Source organism: Clinocottus analis, unplaced genomic scaffold (assembly GCF_023055335.1).
Source record: "Clinocottus analis isolate CAN_PGR_092001 unplaced genomic scaffold, fCliAna1.0.p SCAF_11, whole genome shotgun sequence".
In the NCBI taxonomy this organism is placed as follows: domain Eukaryota; kingdom Metazoa; phylum Chordata; class Actinopteri; order Perciformes; family Cottidae; genus Clinocottus; species Clinocottus analis.
The window spans coordinates 11,054,484-11,073,863 of NW_027175832.1; the positions used below are offsets into that span (position 1 = coordinate 11,054,484).

At 40.6% G+C, this 19,380-nt stretch overlaps 1 protein-coding gene across 1 annotated transcript in view; it reads right to left on the reverse strand.

Moving 5' to 3' along the window:
• Positions 1-4,362: 4,362 nt before the first annotated feature.
• LOC137782128 (potassium voltage-gated channel subfamily B member 2-like) overlaps positions 4,363-19,380 on the reverse strand; it is a 20,166-nt gene continuing 5,148 nt past the window's right edge. The window contains exon 2 of the mRNA XM_068571248.1: positions 4,363-6,414. Coding sequence (XP_068427349.1) covers positions 4,396-6,414 — 2,019 coding nt within the window. The 3' untranslated portion in view covers positions 4,363-4,395. The remainder of the gene's footprint in view (positions 6,415-19,380) is intronic.

Below are 19,380 nucleotides of genomic sequence, written 5' to 3' on the forward strand. Positions count from 1 at the left end.
ACTGTTAAACAAATCAAAAGTAGATGAGGATGGAGGAAGAGTGGAACATTAAAGAAACAATGAAAAGAGAGCAGGCCAGAGAGATGGCAAAAAATGTTTTAGAGTCTGGTTTGTGTGATTGTGTCTCACTGCACAAAACCCAAATGCTTACAATAAATACAAAAGGAAATTGGACATTTGTGGACATTTTTGTAATGATTTTGATGAGATGAATTTGTGCAAAGGACAGCCACAGCAGTGTTCATAGAGACAGAGCGCAACCGAGACCCAACAATGTCTCACTCCCCTATTGACTTGACTGTGTGAAGGTGCCTCCTTGTCACTTTCGTCTGCTCGCATGCAACAGAAAAATGCCTAAAAGCTGCTGTGTGGTTGCGATGCTCCACCAACAGAGCGAAGGACCGAAGAACTGAGGACACAGGCAATAAGACACGAGGCATCATCAGGAAGAATGGGAGACACTGGGATCCCGACACTCGGCTTGCTGAACCGGTGCAGCAAGCAAAAGCATTTTTAACAGCATGCAATTTGTGTCATAATGGATAACGTTATGTTAAAAAGCCATGCAGTATCATGTTTGCCAGTGAATTAGCTAACTACTGTAAGTTGCTAACACAAAGCTAACATTAGCTCACTGACAGCTAATTTGTCCCATCATCTTTTAGGTTAACATATTGTGCTAAAATAATCCTCAAATGTGCTGAAAGGACTCATTCTGGCACCACTCTATGTGGTGCACATTGCTGGTTTCTGTCTCTATGACCCCTGGCCTGTGAGAAAGCAACACTTTTCTGTACCACAGAGCTACATTCGATAAAAAGAAGAAGTTTGTGACCACGTGGAAGAATTTCAGAAGCTTATTTTCTGGTTATTTTTTTAGCGTTTGTTTGAATGGACAAGGGGCCGTAAGGGTAGCATTTCTCACCCTTAGCTACCATGTACTTCACAATGTCAAAATATTCCCCGTTGTCATATTTCCAGTGGGATCACGCTGTGCCCAGTAGAGCACTCTTATCGCATCAACAGCCTCGGCCAACCTGCTTTGGATTTTGGCTCCCACAAAACAGTGTGAATACAATTAGGAATTAGCTCCCAACAGTTCCACTGACAGTGAAAAAAGGAGTCATGTTTTTTGTTATGCAACTCTAAAGCTACTGCACAGAAGCTGATGTGGTTTACAAATTACATTTTTCACATGTTGGGGTGGTAACTTTCTTGGTTGTTGTATTAAATGTCCATGTCTTCATTTAGCACGACCTGCAGTGTGTCGTGCTGCGGCAGCATCAAATTAATCCAAGCTGAAGTCACTACGAAGCATAACCGAAGCCGCAACTGCGTTCCACAAAAACTTTCATTTCCTGAAAAAAAATGACATTGTGGCACAGTGGGGTTAGAACTGTAAGCTATATTGCATGAAAACTAAATGACTGACTGGAGTTGATTAGAGAACACAAAGCAGTAAAGGTATGCAAAGCCTAAGAACCATAGGTTTTGCATATCAACATGTCAGCTAAACAGAGATAAATGAGAGAAAATAAGAACAAAAACAAAACAAAATCAACAAAAGAAAATCTGGCCATATTGTACAGGTTTTTTTTCATCTTCTCATAAATTGTCTTTTTATGAAAAGGCACCCTTTTTTATAAACTGAGATTTTAACAATACAGAGCTCCAAGTGTCTCTTATAAAAGTGCAATTAATTTGTTTTAACTGCGAACAAGAATATGACATATTCACCTAGAAAGAGTAAGTATACTTGGGAACACAGTTAGAATCCACGTTTCACAAATTCTCATGACTGGTCCCTGCACTGTGTGTGATAAATTGCCCTCACAATTAAATGTGCATTTGAACCTGTCAGCATGCATTCAAATTAATGCACAACTGATCTAATACAAATATATTCATTAAATGAGATTACACAGTGCTAAAGAGGCGTCAGGTCCTTTCATTCAAGTTCCTGAAGGATGCCTGTAGAGGGCACTCTTAAACTACCATCACAAGACGATCAGCAGCCATGCAAGCCACACACTCCCCCGCCCCCCACCCACACCCCACCCCACCACCAGTCATCATATAGGAATATACGCTGGGAGGAGCAGTACTGTGTGTGGAGTCACTTCAATTCAGAGGCCACCTCCCTCATTGGGTCCCAAAGAGGTAGCCTTTGCAGGACTGATGGGCCGTAAGATAAACCTGCACCTTCTCCTTCAAAGGATAGAGTATTTGTGTACCACTTGGTCTTACATCGGTAGTTTGTCCATCTTTTCTATTGGTTACGAAAACATACTAACCAAGTTACTTGCTGAGTTCTGGGAGCATGGCAACATTGCTAGAACTAAGTCTGACAAGTCCAGAACTGTGCACACAGTGAAGGGTTCAGTATGCTTGGAAGAAGCTGGTTTTTTCAACAAAAGTATTTTCTCCCGTTCTGATTGGTTCCACTCGAAGGCTAGCCAAGAACTCTGTCCTTTTCAGGGTTTCTTATCCTAGCTGTGGAAGTGATTGTTGGTTTAGCAGTTTGGAAATGTTACCAATATGGTTGAACGCAGCCTCCTCCCCCATCAAGAAAGACAAGTACTTTGTTTGAAGCATACTGAAGGCCTAAAACTGATATAATACTTGACGCATCCGCACATATGCAAAGGTCTGCTACGGTCGGTGTGACATAAATTATATTGTCGTTTCTGTGAGGATATCCATGTATAGCCCCAATTTGCTGCACAGACACAACACTAGTAATCTGCTGCGCATGTGTGCAACGCAGACTTTAGAAAGTAGCATAAAGAGATCTATCACGCGTCCGATTGGGAGTATAACCAAGGCTTACACCTGCTCTGTGTTAAGTAATATTTGTCTTTGTTGCCACCTCCAAACAAGTGTGACGAGCTTGTGACTGCTTGTGTTTCTTGACCCGTTTTTTTTTATGTCACCGTGTTTCTAGATCTCAGCAAATAAAAATGGACAGTGGAGTGTTTTATTATTACCGATGGAAATTAACGTCAAAGACCCAAGTTGTAATAAATCTGAATTATCCTTTAATAAGACAGCAGTCTCACAGAGACTAAAACAGATCTCCAACTCTTCTCCAACCTCCTGAAGTCAGGTGGGCTGCCTGAACACACCATTAAACAAGTGACCAGTTAATATTTCAATAAAAAGATGGCCAAAGAAGGTCACATGTTTAGCCTTGTTTGGAGGTTCCTTTAGAATGGGTCAAGCCACATTGGCCTATTAGGACATATTCAGTGTAGAACTGCATGACACTGAAGGAGGAGCCCCTGAGCTGGGACTTGAACTTTTCCACTCTCATTTCCTCTGTCTTTATATCTGATTATTTCACCTGTCTCAGTATGAGTATATAGGTCTGCTTCCTAAACTGCTTTATGTTTTTTTTCTTTTCTTTTTTCTAGAGGTGTGTGCATACAGTGGTCTAGCAGTAGATACAATAGCCTTTGCATTTCTATTCTATTCCCTTTTTACCTTCAAGATCCTGTTTCAGGTTTTGTAGAAAAAGGAGAGACAAAGATTTAAAACAAAAATCTGAAAAATGGGAACATATAATGTTGAAGCATTGAGACACATGTCAATGTTTTGGATACAGCAGATGCATATGTCTTCTTAGACTATACAATGCTATTTGTGTCCAATGAAGTGATAAGAGTGATGTGACCTTGGGGACATTACATTGACGTAATTGACGATTGAGAGAATGGTGAGTAAACCACAATCACGATACAGATTAAAGACTAAATACGTGTTTTTTCAAAGATACATTTTGCTAAGACAATTATAAAAAATGTGACTCATTTCCACCCTCTGCTTTTCTTCAGTGATTGTAGTCCATCATTAGAAATAGCCTAAATAGCAAGCAATAGGAAACTGTCGAGCTGTACACAAAAACTCTCAGGATAGTCGTCAATATCCTCATTCACACAAGGCTTTGTTTATGCTCACATCTGAGCCCTAAAAGATATATCAGTTGTCACTGTTTTGCACTGCAGCATATCAGTCTGGTCTACAAAGAATAAGTCCATTAATACTGACACAAGACAGTGTCTTTCAGATAGTACCCAGACAGGGGGCATGTGCTTCTGACTTCCCTCAATGGTATAATAATAACAACACTGCAGAGATGTCTGATTCTGGATGGCAATGCTTGTCAAAAAAAAAGATCAGAGCCCAAAAGTCTTGTCGGATGTTATAAGTGCATCGCTCCAGAAAAACTATAACAACTGTTTAGGTGTGTTTCCACATTGTCTTTGTCAACATGTACGGTCCCCACACTAGGCAATATTTGTTGTAGTTTATTCTGGGTAGTTGCTGTCATCCATTCCATCAACCTTTTCTTCAACTTATTCATTTGGCGTCTCTGTCTGCGAGCTGTTTTCTGGCTCACATGCTTGTTTCACACGGTGGTGTCACACTTCTTTCCAGAACAACGTGGTTTTCTTGATTTTCTCCACTCTGTTCTGCTTCCCCCCTTCCTTCTCTTTTCTCCCCGGCATCCATAGTTACTAGCTCCTGGGTGCAGTTGAGCGGGCTGGCTTTAGACGACAGTGGGCTAGCATTGCTACCTGAGCCAACAGCAGACCTTTCCATGTGATTCTTCCCCTGGTGGCTTAAGCCGGTGAGCTGCCCTTCACCTTCTAAGCCTCTGGCTGCTGAGCCCTCACCTCCCCCCTGGGAGTTAGGACTTGGGCTGACAGATTGCTGGGCCAGAAACGGAGATTGCAGGTTTGCCAGCGGAGACTTAGTTTCCTGGGTTACTGAGCTAGGAGAAGGAGAAAACCTGGGCACGATGTCTTCGGAAAGTAGTTGGGCAAGCTTGGCTAAGCCAGCGGAGGTTGGAGTTGCTACAGGTGTCATCACCGCCATAAGCACATCATCTTGGGATCCAATGAAGTCAACTTTGTGGGCTCTTTTCTTTTGAGGATTTTTCAAGGAGCTGCAGATGCTGTCATTGGTCACCCCAAAGCTTTCCACGGTCTGTTGCACCAAACCCACATCTTCAGTCGGACTTCCTTTAGGAGTGGACACAAACTCATACAAACCTTCTTTAATTATGTCCATTGGCTGGAGGATGTCAGTGACCCTGTTCACCTCCATTGTGCTGATCTGAGTTAGATCCAAAGGAGGAGGGATACGCTGGTATCTAGCACCAGTTTCACCTCTTTCAGCACTGGGGAGCAGAGAGCTTCTTTCTCCTCTCTCCTTTGCAAAATCATCAGCCACATTGGATGATTTACTGGTAGTGCTCACTTCAGGGGAAGTTTGCCGTGCTTGATTGAAAGTCAATGCTTTCATCTCCATCTGCTCATCTATATCTTTCTCCTGCTGCTCCTGGATGGCTGCTGTTCTATTGTAAGCGTCTTCCAGCTGTTTTGCATTGAGATTTTGAGGAGTAGTTTTATTAGACAAAGGCTTGACTCTATCAGGGGAACCTTGCTGAGCCACTTCCAGGTAATGTGAATGTTGGGACCTGCCTGGGCTAACCCCTTCAGTATTGGTGTAGTGTTTGTGGTAGCTCCAGCGGCTGGGTGACAGGTTATTGTCCACAGGACACTTACCGTCCTCTCTCTTTTCCACCAACACATCTGTGAGTTCCATACTGCGTGCAAATGCATCCTTTAGGTTAATGGAAATAATGCTTCCACTCCGTTTTGCTCTTTCAAGCGCTTCCCTCCTCTTGATGGCCTTCTCTTGCCTCTTCTGCTCTCGGTAGAACTCAGAGAAATTGTTGACAATGATTGGGATAGGAAGGGCAATGACCAACACGCCTGCTATGCAGCAGAGTCCTCCTACAATCTTGCCCAGCAGGGTTTGAGGGTAGATGTCTCCATATCCGACTGTGGTCATTGTAATGGTAGCCCACCAAAAGGAGGCAGGGATACTGGTAAATTTGGTGGCGTCCTCATCCTTCTCAGCAAAGAACACCAAGCTAGAGAAGATCATAATGCCCATGGCTAAGAAGAGGATCAGTAAACCCAACTCATTATAGCTTCTTCGCAGAGTAAAGCCCAAAGACTGCAGTCCTGTTGAGTGCCTGGCCAGCTTCAGGATTCTCAAGATTCTCATAATTCGGAAGATCTGGACCACGCGGCGCACGTTCTGGAACTGCATTACATTCTTGTTTGACTCAGTTAGGCAGAGGGTCACATAGTAAGGCATGATAGCCAGTAAATCAATGATGTTCAGTGGTGCTTTGATGAAATCCCACTTGTTGGGTGCTGAGAGCAGGCGTAGCATGTACTCCATGGTGAACCAGGCAATGCAGACAGCTTCCACGTGGGCTAGGCTGGGGTTATCATTGAACTGACCAAATTCATCTACCACCTGTAGCTCTGGCAGGGTGTTTAGGGACAATGAGATGGTGGAAATGATGATGAACAGGATGGAGATCATAGCCAGGACCTGCAAGACAAAGATAATATTGGGGATTACTGTATTATACAGTACATACCTCTATATTCGTATAAATATACATAAAAGGTTCTTGGTCCAATCTTTTATTCGGTATGACATGCAACAAGCTGGTCCTGTAATTGTATTGTGCCCCCCTAACTTCATGCTTTAGCTCTATTGACGGCCATTCCGGCCAACCTGTAAATGTCTCAACAACTGTTGAATGGTTTGTCATGGTCCCCAAAGGATGAGTCTTAATGACTTTGGGGATCCCTTGACTTTTCATCAGTTTTGTTTAGAAGTAAGTTTCCTGCATAAATGGGTGTGGCGCTTTTATTTTGACACTTTATTTATTTTGGAGTACGAAGTTAAGAGCCGTAAAATGCAGGGAGCATGGTCATGGCTGTGTGGCACCTCATGTTTAATCCACAGTAATCTTTCGCCTGTATTCCTAAGAAAGCCATGACTGTAAGTGTCTTATATTCTTCACGTGTTGTACAATTAGGAATAGTGACTTGTGTTAGCATTTCTAGGTGAATTGTAAGCATAAAGCTGTTTACATTTATCTGCTAGTTAGTTAATATGTTTGTATTTTCTTTTATAGTTTCAGTCCGATTCAACGTTGTCAAGATGATTTAAGATGTTTTGTCTTAATAAAGGAGCAAGTACGCTCGCATTCCTGGCTCTTGAAAAAGAGTTTGGCTGGCTGTTAACACTTTGGAAGTAAAACACATAGGGAGAACAGTACAGTACACAAAACAGTACACAAACGTCCAATTATTATAACAAAGACATATCTGCACCAGATATTTGAGAGTCTTTCTAATACCAGATGTAAGTGTTTAAAGGTGTTGAAAAGGAAAACATTTCAGCCTTGTTGTATTACAGCTAAATGGAATTCAGTCACTCACGGTAGAAGTAGGGCTTACTGTATTTAGTGCCCTGTCAATGTCAATGCTACCAGCCTAGTTGGAGAAGAGCAGGAGGTGATTCACTAGAACAAAGCCTACATTTTCATTCAGCGTTACTGCCCGAATGCTATAAAAAGTCGCTCAAATGATCCCAAGCCAACCTAAAATGTTTGTCTGGCCATTCAAATCGAAAGAATTCTATCTAATTTGGTGGGAAACCAACTAATCTAGCAACACTGCTAGCATAGTTGTAGTCTATTTGTGAAACTTTTGCTACATTAGAGTGCAGTGCACAGCATATATTTGTCTTATCTGGAGATACTTATATCTAATTAAATAATAACCCAATGAAAAACATAAACAATATTCAATCCTAAGTTGTTTATAATTATAAAAATGTAATTTTTCGCAGTTGCCAACAAATATTTGTTTTGTTCGAGTTTACAGTGCATGCTTACGGATGCGGTTGTTTGATTTCATCATCACTAAAACTGAAAGACAGGCAGGCAAGTGTCCATCAAGTTTCTCATATTATCCATATACATTTTAAAGAATATGGGGTTTCGGATTCTCGTAGTGTCCTTTTTCCCCTGCAAGCCGGCAAAACCAATTGATATGAGCTGCTATTACAGTATTATATCATTCTGTTGCGCTCCTGTTTCCCGGCAATAGGATGTGTGTCGTTCAGCGTTCAGATAGGGACATAAGACCAACCATGACTGCTTTCATGTCCCACTGATTGACACAAGACCGTTTTTAATAATCAACATGACAATGTTATGCGCATAAGCAAGAAGAAAACCCTAGCAGCTGCAGCACTCATTATATGTCGTTGTAGAGGTATGTTTGACTTAATCAAAACATAAATACTGATGATTAGCTTCCCTTACAGAGCCCCTACAGTGTGGCTAATAAGGGTTTGTCCAGAAGGTGGCACGAGAGGGAAGGTCAGCAATGATCTCTTTTCATCCAGTGCTCTTAAGATGATTTAACTGTGAAAGCTGTGTTGTCACGCACAGTGAAAGTCGCCTCTGAACCATCTTCTACTCATGGCCTCTGATTGTTAAACAGTCTAATGAAGAGGACTTTAGTTGCAAATCTCACACTCTGTTAGCAATCTACTCATGAAAACTATTTTCATTTGTTGAAGCTGGACTTTCTCTCCCACATGTTCTCAAGTAAGTGTTTGATGAAAAGTCTATGTAAAATCACATTTTCTCTCTTATGTTTACATCTGGTTGCGTAAATGTTGAAAAGAACAGGGGGTGTATTCACAAAGCGACCTAAGGCTAAAATGATCTGTTAATTGGCCATGTTGGGACAAACTCTTAAATATAAGATCAGTCTTATGTGTTTAGTCTTAGAGTAATTCAAAAAACTTAATTATATGAAAACGTAGAAGAAGTCCAGGGGAGTCCCGTATTTTCATGATGACCATCTGATAGGGCTCACCAGTTTATCGGACAATCTCGGAGATAACAGTCTGCACAGCTGTGTGATACTTGGACACAGGAAAAATAAAGTTAATAGCACTGACATTATTTACTACTATTGATTTAAGATCCTTTGGTAATATGGCCCAGTTGTATAGTTAGTTAGTACTCCTCAGCCAGAGAAAATAGTCATATAATGTTTTTTGTATCAAGTCAAGGAGGGTCTAATAAAAGTGTAAGACTTAGCTTTTTGGAAATTCAACAAAATCTTGTTTTTTTGGCCTCTGTTGCGGCAGTTCTTTTTTAATCTGTCTTTTGTAAGTCCCCTTTAATGAAAGAACAATACTTAATCCCTGGAATATCTCTTCAAAATACAATCTACCAATAGCGATCATTTTGAATTAGATTTTTGTCGGAAGTATTGTTTTTCTGTGAGGTCAGTATTCCCTCCTCTGTCGGTCTCTTGTGTGTCAACTGCTGAAACAGCCTCTTTTCCTGATTGGTCTATTTTTCCCCACAGTGCACTCAAAAGATTTGGTCACCATGGGCTAACAGGAATATTCTACAACTTGCTGAGTAAAATGAGAACGAAGTGAGTTCTAGTTTTATTACACATTTATAGCTACAGTTGGTGACTCTGCTCTGATTGGTTGTTTTTTTTGGGGGCGTGGTGGAATCTTGTAAATGCCATTAGGAGCTTTAAAAGAGAGTTAGAGTTATGACACAGATGATCTGTCTCATGTACTTGTCAGGATATAGTTTAAGCATACATGACAAAAAATTGTTGTTTTTTCTAAGTCACCAACTACAACTCTATTCATTTCTGCTATAGCAGATTTGAAGCCCAAATAGTTCTACTTCTCACAGGATGGCTCACCTAGAAAATACTTTGGGGAGGAATCTGTTTAAAAAGCTAAACTTGAATGTCCTCGCCGAGCAAGGATTGAAGCATGTGCGGTCTGTCTTCTCTCTGCAGCCCTTGCTAGGACATTTCAGGATAATTGTAATAGGATTGTGTTGCTATCTATAGAACGGATAGAGAGAGGTTAGAAGTGTTTACTCATTCTTTCCTCCCCCAACAGGAAGAATCAAGCAATAGGTGAACACCTCCGACAAAAGCTTTACACCAAAATAAAATAATACAACTAAATGTCAATGTCAAAAGAGACTGAGAATGACAGACAGGAAACACTGAGACATGCTGTTTCTAAACTAAACAAAATTGCGGCGCCTCATGCTGTGTGTGCTGGTGAGTCATTATGAAAACCTGGTGAGTTGATTACAACTGAGAATGATGTATGATGTATTAAAAATTTAAAGATACACTCCATGATTTCGTCAGAACGTTCGATTGAGTGCTTACAAATATAGTTTGAACTAGAGGAGGCAAGTATAAGGAATAAAATGAGCATCAACCTGAAAAACTTTTTTTTTCCAGATCATATGTTTATAGACATAAGATAGACATTAAGATTATATGTCTGGAGAGGTAAGACAATTACATAAAGATACAACAAATACAGCCCTGTCGCCAGAAAAAAAATGCTTTTCCAAAAACCATTAATACATTGAACGTGAACTTTTTAAATTTGTTTGAATGTGAACATTTTCGCATACGGGCAGAGCAAGTGGTGAGTGATAAAGTCCACGCAGCGGGGAGGAGGGGAGGGAAGGGGGCATGTAGTGATGGCTCAAACAAACACAGGCCTTTCACCCAGGAGACCATAGGTCGTATCCTGTGTGAAAATGCAACTAAACATTGACTTAACACTTGTCACATTACAATATTCCACTTGTTATTTTGTATTATGTCATAAAGTCGTCTTGGGGCTGGTGTTATATATTTACGGTTGTTAGGTTAAATTGTCACGCTGCGTTGTCACGCTACATTGTCACGCTACGTCCACACTCAACGTATCCTGTGATTGGCAGATATGTAAAATGGCAAAACAAATTATCGAGACTAGACAACAATAAACCTTTGGCTGTTCCACTCCTATCATACTCTACTTCACAATTCATTTCTGACTACCAGTACCTTGTTTCTTAAATATATATGCCTTGTTTAATTTACCACTCAAAGCCTAGAGGAGGAGTGCTATTTATTTAGATGCTGCTGGGATGGATTGAGCAGTGGTGATAGCAAATACTGTGTGCGACTGATGTGTAGGAAATAATCACTGAACAAAAGATCAACATTTATATATTTGTATTCTGCTATGAAGTCTGTCGCCGAGACTTGAGAGACTTCCTGTAAAATCATGTGATGGAAGGATTGTCTCGGTCATTTCCGGATGATGGACCGTCTGGCCTATCAGACTCATGTCAAAGGACACAGCGCATTACAGCATTACATCGTGTACAGTATTTCTGATGCTTCATAATCCTCATTCACACTGACTTTGTCCATTGTTTAAGACAAAAAAAAAAACAACACACCAGACTTTTGAAACAAAACTGCATTGTCAGCAAGAAAGGAAACAAAGTGAAAAACGAGAGAGAAGACAGACAGGAAGCCAAGGAGAGACAGGACAAACGGACGTGGAGGGCAGGTGTATCAAAGTGTGTCCACCCTGCAGCGTCTTAATGGCTTAATGGCTGCCAAATGCTGCGACCTTGGCACCCGCGGGGGCAGATTTAAAGCTGTACCAGGAACACACAAGCTGCTTTAGAAGCTGTGCAGTGGAGAAAGAATTAATGGAGGCTCCCCATTTAAGATTCTACCGCTCAATAGCAATTGAGTTCGCATCACAGTGAGTCACCAATAAAGAATTGAACTCGACTCAGCTGAAACACATTTAGACGTCGTGAAACAGCCCCAAATAGAGATAAAAGCTGAGGCAAGTCAATGCTAATGGAGCTGCGTTCATCCCTCCCACTGTCTCAAAATCTACTGTGACTTTGGTGACCCTGTGACCTCTGTACACTGTCTATGCATGTTTGCAAAAGAATATATCCTGATGTTCATGGACCAAAGAAAACTATCAGGTTTATATATTTTTTCCTCCGAAGGACCAGTGACGTTCTAGGACTGAAAGGCAACTAATTGGATGGACACTGTCTTTTATAAAGTCTCATTATCTTCAGTATACATGTGTGTAATCATAACTTCCTTTCATAGCCATGGCATAGCCAAGGTCACAGCGTGTTAAAAAAGGAATTAGCAGTTCATTGTCTTGGGAAAATCAGCGCAGTAGATTTTATTGGAAAGATTACGGGGTCAACAAAAAAATTCTTTATCCTTCGAGGACAATTAATATCAACTGTGAGATGTTGGCACACAGTATCTACCTCTGAATCATAGACCGCGATGAATTAAAGAGGTGGGAGGGGGGCGGGGGGGGGGGGGGGGGTTGAGAAGATCAGAGAAGAAGCAAAATCTGATAAATTGACAGGGAGAGAAAACACAAGATGGAATGAAAGAGTGGATGAGTGACTGGGCAGAGAAACCCAAGCCTTGATCAATACGTGGAGGTATTTCTGGAACAACAGGAAGTGTTGACCCACTGCTGTTTCTGCAACACAGTTCATCTATGAAGCGGCTGCTTTCATCAGTCATATGGTTATTCATCCGTTGTCACGCTCATTCATTCCTTTATTGATCCAGATATTTCGCTCTCTGTGATTAAAGTTGAAACTGTTGAAAGTCCATTGAGTAGCTGAGCTGGACTTCTTGATCACATTACATGATCTTCATCAGCAGATGGAGTTTGCCCAAACTTTTTTCTATTCCATTTTTTTGGGGCGATTTTTAGCCCTTTATGGACTTCTCATACATGTTGGTTTTGTTATGGACCTTGAAAGAATTGAGGCAATAGTAGAGAAGAACCATTGAGTTTGAACACACAAGAAGAGCTACAAAATGGACCTTTTGCTAAAATTGTTTTCATGACTTCTAAAGTCTGTATGAATGTATTGGAGCGATTAAAAAGCAAAATGACAATTTAGCGAGTCAGACATTTAGATCTGTTCTGTTTTTTTGACTTAATTTGATCTTTTTTAAATTTACGATAACTTAAAATCCCAAGTGAAACTCTTGTTTACTTGAGCGTTTGATTTCATGGACGTAAACATTTCCGCCTGTTAGTTTGTTTTTTAAATTCTGTTTAATTTTTGGGTTAGGGTTTGAGACATTGGGAGGTTTTGTCTGTAATGTCTTATAGTATGTTGGATATTGCAGTGATATGGCACACTTCCTCAATATCAGGTGAATACATTCTGGCTACCAGCGTGGTGACTCAAGAGACAGTCAATTGCGTCTCAGTTGCACTGACGTCATTCAGTGCTGGATTAAACTGAACAGGGAGGACATGTTTGCTTCCGCTTAATCAAGCTCTCAAGTAAGTCCTTCAGGATTTGGAAGCATCTTGTTAATTCAGGGAAAACTTTTTCCAAAATTCTTAGATAATATTCTCGTTAATTTAGAAGACCCCCCCCCCCCCCCCCCACACACACACACACACACTCCTACCCTCTGTGGTGATATGTCCTTAAATACATTATCTTCAGATATCCTCTCAGTTCTGTCACAGTATTTCAAGATAAACTATGGACAGAAAATGTGGTCTTACTGGTCTTACTGGTCTTTCTGCTACTGAGAGAAATAGAGACTACATGGGAACGTTGTTAAAGAAGACCAACTCTGTGTATCATTAGGACCTGAATGCTGCCTTGGGATTCAGACAAAGCAGAATGAAGACAGAATTATAGTAATTATTTCAAAGAGAAGCTTCTGGCTGGTCTGTGTGACACACTGGGCTGTGATTAGACACTCGTGGTATCTTATTAGCCATCCAACGCGATCACTGCCACCACAGATACCCTGAACCACAATGGAAGCTGCTCCACTCTGGTTCTGTTAGTTTAAGGTCATTTAATGAATCTTTGTTGCTGCATCACAGAGATTGTTTTTGAGATTTGTTTGATGTTTGATTCCAAAGACAAATCAAAAATATTTTTTACATTAACAAAAATATATTCTGACAAAAAATGCTTTCTGAAAATCCCCAACTATCTATGCTCTCTTCAACACCAGTAGACTCCAATGACAAAAACTAAATGGGAAAGTAAAGCTCAATCAAAAAGAATGTTCCTATAAAAAAAGGGTAAAGGAATTTGGTGGAACCATAAGGGGCTGTGTCTGAAAAAGTAGAAGGTATAATATTCAGCAAGCGGCGGCGCCTGTGGTGGAATGAGGTTGATGTGTTTCCTTGACAAAGGATGTTTTTATTTCTTCCCAAAAGTCATGACTTCATAATCTCAAGGACATTTTTTTATCTGTTAAATTCAGGACTTTTATGTTGGAATTTCTGTGAAACAGCAAGGCTAAAAACAAGCCAAATTTAGTCTGTAGGAGGCCACAGTTTGGCCATTGTCGTGGGTCAGAAACTTTTGACAAAAGGTCAGTTGGAATGAAAGTGTAGATCGCTGTAAGTACTCTCCTCAAACTTGAAAAACAAAGATACAAATTAACATTCTTGCACAGTGACCCAGTTATAGGACATTTATCAGCTTCAGAAATATCCATGAGGTCTCTCCTGTACTAAAGACAAAGTGAACAGAGAACGGACAGCCAGGCAGCTTGGGAGCTGTGGCACACTCGTACCCACACAGCAGTCTGAGATTGAGACATTTGCCAACAAAAGATTTACAGTCAGCAGGATAAACTTTGCTGGAGACGGCAAACCACTTTGGATCAGCCTCTCTCCTGCAGGAGTGGTACATCGTTCTTATTTAAATGAAAGCATTCATTATTGGGAAGCTACAGTACATCAGTGCACCGACATCGGTGTACTTTGGCACAGGGCCGGTAGACTAAAGACCTCTGAGTAGCTGCTTACTGCTGAAAACATGCTCCCTGCACAATGCTGAAGGAGACACAACCGATGACTCATTGTTGACTTTTACGATGTCCTGAATTTCACTCCGGATTTCACAATGAATTTTAAACTCGTGCAAGTGTTGAAATTATTGTTTATTAGTAAATTAACAAAGAGAGAGAGAGAGAGAGAGAGAGAGAGAGAGAGAGAGAGAGAGAGAGAGAGAGAGAGAGAGAGAGAGAGAAATTCCCACTTTGGCTGCTGCCATGGGGCTGAGAGGTTCTTTTGCTGTAATATTATGAAGTGTTAATTGTGCAATGTATTGGCTATAGAATAATGATTCCTGATAAGCATCCCATTTTTCTATGCAAATACTGTCAGTCGTCTGGGAAGGCTTGATCTTTTTACTAGCTTTACTCATAGCAATGGGATTGGGGTTTCTCGTTCAAACTGGCATTCTTGCGGCAGACATGTTGCTAACGCTAGCAAACGCAAGGAGCCAAAAAAACAAAGCAGTAAGAAGCCGGGACAAGCCAGAAACAAACAAGTTTGAGTTGTTGTCTGTTCGTGAATCGAATCAACGCAAGCTATAACTAACACAAGCAGCTAGAAACAAATTTATTACTCATTGTCAGTTTAATAACAGGCAACCTCTTCCGTCTGACAAGTAAGTAAAGACAATCTGGTGCCTTAAACATGCATCTTCTCTAATGATCAGGGGTCCAGAAAATAAGTCCACTTCTCTCATGATGTATTCTCTCAGTAAACATTGTAAACATGAGTTTATGTCTCAATCTCTAGTTTCAAGTCTTCTTCAATACAGCGGGATGTTAATTTAGTAAATGATGCTTTATTCAGAGTCAACCAGATCATAAAGAGTATGCTTTAGGGCGGGGCTAGCTTGTGATTGACATGTCGCGACCACAGCGTTGTCCTGTCTGGGAGTTGTCAGCGTTTTTTTATCTTTCAATCTTTCACAGTGTGTTTCAGTTCTTGAAAGTTGTAACCTTATTGGTTGCCTTAAAAATGTTTAGCTCCAACCTCTCATGTTACTGCTGGAGCCAAAAAGACAAGATGGCAAAGGCCTAACGTGAGGCTTCAAAACGAAGCACGAATCAGTGGGAGACATCATCTTTACAGCATTCACATCTTGTTGCAAAGAACACATCTTATTGCAGTGGCCTTTCTAAAATGAGCAGTGGTGTGTGTGTGTGTGTGTGTGTGTGTGTGTGTGTGTGTGTGTGTGTGTGTGTGTTTGTGTGTGTATGTGGGTGCGGGTGAGGGGTTGAAAAGTTGCCTGTGGTCACTTTAATCTGATGCGAGATTTACTGCCTGATCTCATCGCAACATCGTCACAGAATCGGGTAAGTAAGTCAGACAGTCACACTAATCCCCTAATTTAACCACATTATATAAACTGCTTGTGTGCAGATGAAAATGTAAGCAAACACTGGTAATAATCATCTATTGTGCAATCAAAAATACTGGCACAAAATATTGGTATGAAGTGAAGCAGAATAAGGTGAAGCAGGAAAGGGCCTTCTGTAATCTAAGGGACATTTTGACCAGATTCTCGGTTCTCAGTAATAACTGTAACAGTATTGAATGTACACATATTAAATGCATGTTGTCTGACTAGTTCACTCCCTCATGGTGGCTTACTGATGCACTCTGTTGTAAAGCAGGTCAATCTGTTCCCAAAAAAAAGTGTTTGCTGGACACTGATGCGCCAGTTAAACTTTAACTTCATTGAAAAAGAGATTTTCCAGGGGCTGGCAAGCCTCGGATGAAGTTAAATTCTTATAATATGTGACTGTTCTATTGCAGTTGTGTATTTTTTTGCTTAATTGAGGATGACTAATCTCTAAAACCTGATAGTGAATAAACTTTAATCTATCTTCTATCTGACTGCATGTAGAGACTGCCGGGATGACGAGAGAGACTGGATTACACTTTACGTAGATTTATTTTCAACGATCATATAACAAACAAAACAGGCGGGCCCCGATAATTTAGACAATAGCTCCGCCATCATCTGTCCAACACAAAGACATATAATTTATACTATAACATGAAGTATTTGCTCTGTCTCCGTTCATCCCCCTCATTACATATTCCGTGTTCACACATTCTTATGCATTTTCTGTCATAACATCCTGTTTCTTCCCTGGTTCGTTTCCCAGTCTCTGTATTTTTCGGCATCAACAACTGTCGTTATATCGGCCAATGCTGGACTCACACCAGGCCACAGTGACTCCTACCAAGCCCCTTTACTCAGGTGAACTCTTTACACTAAACTTGTCCTCTTGGGATAAGTACACACTTTGTGATAAGCATCCTGTTTCTCACAACAATATGTTTTGTTAAATGTGCTTTTATAAACCGGGTCGTGTTCGGGGGCATAGATGTGCGTGTGCTAAGTGTGTTGCTGCTGTTTTATAAGATATACAACTACTAATAGGATTTGCTATTTAACATGAGTATAAGACATTTCATTATATAAGTATATGACTGTGACAACATGAGTCTATCAAAACATTTTCCTTTCACACAGTTAAAAGTCTCTTGGTCTGCTGAAAGTGTGTAAAGTGTGCGACATTAAATTGAAACATACTGACTCTACACATGTGCACAACATTTCTCAGTTTTTTTTCCTGTGGGCAATGTTGAATGGTTCATGATTAGACAGATAGGTGTTGTCATGGGGTTCCAACTAGTGAACAGTGACTAAATATGATTACTATTTCCTAAAGAAATTCTGACGATAACAAGATAATTATTCTGGATCTGAAACATGAAGAAGGTATCTTCAAAGTCTTTGGTTATAACGTCTTGGTTTTAAAACACAGGACTTCCACCCGGGAGGCGGCTCTTCGTGTCGCGTTTGAAAACAGTCAATTGTTTTACTGCGGTTTTGTGACGTAACTTCCAGACTTTACTAAAGGCCAAGCTGTAGTTATTTTACTTTACAAATTTACTTATTTTAACCCAAACTGCAATCTTTTCCTGAGCTTAATCAAGCCCCCAGAAACAGTGCCGGGCTTCGAAGTAATGTTACATCATGGCCGAACTGTGGAATTACAACTGTCAGGTCCCTCACGGGATGCTATAGAGGCCAAAAAGACTTTTCCCACAGACTGAGGAGGAGACATCTGTAAGCCAGCTTTTTTCAGGTAACTATATGAAATAGCCCTTGCTTAAATCCTTACATCCTAAAAATGGTAAAATTCACTTTTAACTGAATCCAAACTTTTGTGCTGCCATTCATGCTCTAGTGCAAAAGATCGCTAAAAATCCATGTCATTTTTTACTGGGCAGTCGAGTTATTTACGTTTTGTGTGCAACAGAGCAACTTTCAGCGCTGTACTATTCAGTACCTATCAAGTACTTTTGTTACCAAAACTTAACCACGTAATTTTGTTGCATAAGTAAACCTACATCGAAACATTGGAGGTTTATCCAGAAACGAGACTATATGCATTTATGGAGCGATTACCAACACGTCCCTGATCCGTGTCCCTGGACATCCAAATCTGATACTAGAAAGGAACCTAGAGCATCATAGTTTGAAGCTTAGTGACCTGTACCTTTTTTTATAGGACACTTATTTGGCCAGTTGGGAATAAAACTGTGTTGCAACATCATATGAACACATAAAAGGAAAGAAGCCAAATAAATGGACAAGATCACACAGACCATAAATACACAATAATATTCCGCCACAGCTAATGTCTCTCATTCTGATAGTTATCAACCTTTCATTAACAGCTAAATATGTTTGTTAGCTAAATTGAATCAAACTCATAAAACTAGCATTAGTATAGGCTCCTTAGTCGCTCCCTCCTCTACTCCTTCTAATTATCCGCAGTGGAGATCACTAACACCTCCTGTGGCTCCTACGTCATGCCCCCCCCACCACATCCCAGAGCTTAACGCCAACCCAGCTCCCTCTCCAGAGACTCCTGCCCCGCTAACATTGTAGTGTTTAAACATTTAAAGTTAAAGTAAGTAAATAAATCAAACTAGTTGTAGCCTAAGTGACTAAAATTATAAAACGTTTTTCAGCCTTCTTTCAAATGTGCTGCTTATCTTGTCATTTCAATACGTGGATTTCTTTTACAGTTATACCAGAGAACAGTTGATTCTGATTGGCTGGAGAGGGTTCTGATAACTGGCCAGCTCATAACTATATGACATTTTCATCATTTTAAATTAATCTGTAAACAGTATGAATAATACTAAGGGTATTACGTTTAGCTCACATGGATGTCAATTTTTGGGACTGCCTCGTTCAATCAGATTTAGCCGGATAATAACCTTGTTATTCTTCATATTTTAATGATTTTCTGCAGGTCAGAAGGTGGACAGGACAGACTATCCATCCAACCAGCCAACAGTTAGTCTATTTGTAGCAGCAGCAGTCCTGGTAAAAGCTCCAAAGGAGATTAAGCCATACTCCTAAGTCATACAGTGTGGGTGGGTGTTCCTGTATTTGCTACTTAGTGAGGACTGTTGCATTTTTTTCAACCAACTGAGTGAGGACATTATTGGAAAAGGAGGACTTTTGGCCAGTCCTTACTTCGTCAAAGGTCTGTGTGAGGGTAACTATTGGTTGTAAGTTTCAGTGTAGAATTAGGTTTATGTAAGGGTTCGGCATTCAGTTGTGTTTACGGTTAGCCTGAGGGGCCTTTATTGGCATTATGCCAAAGTGGGTCCTCACAATTCAGCACTACAGGAATATGTGTGTGTGTAGCCACTTTTAACAGGTTACCGTGTATGCAGGCGCTGACATAATGCACTGCTGGTTTCATC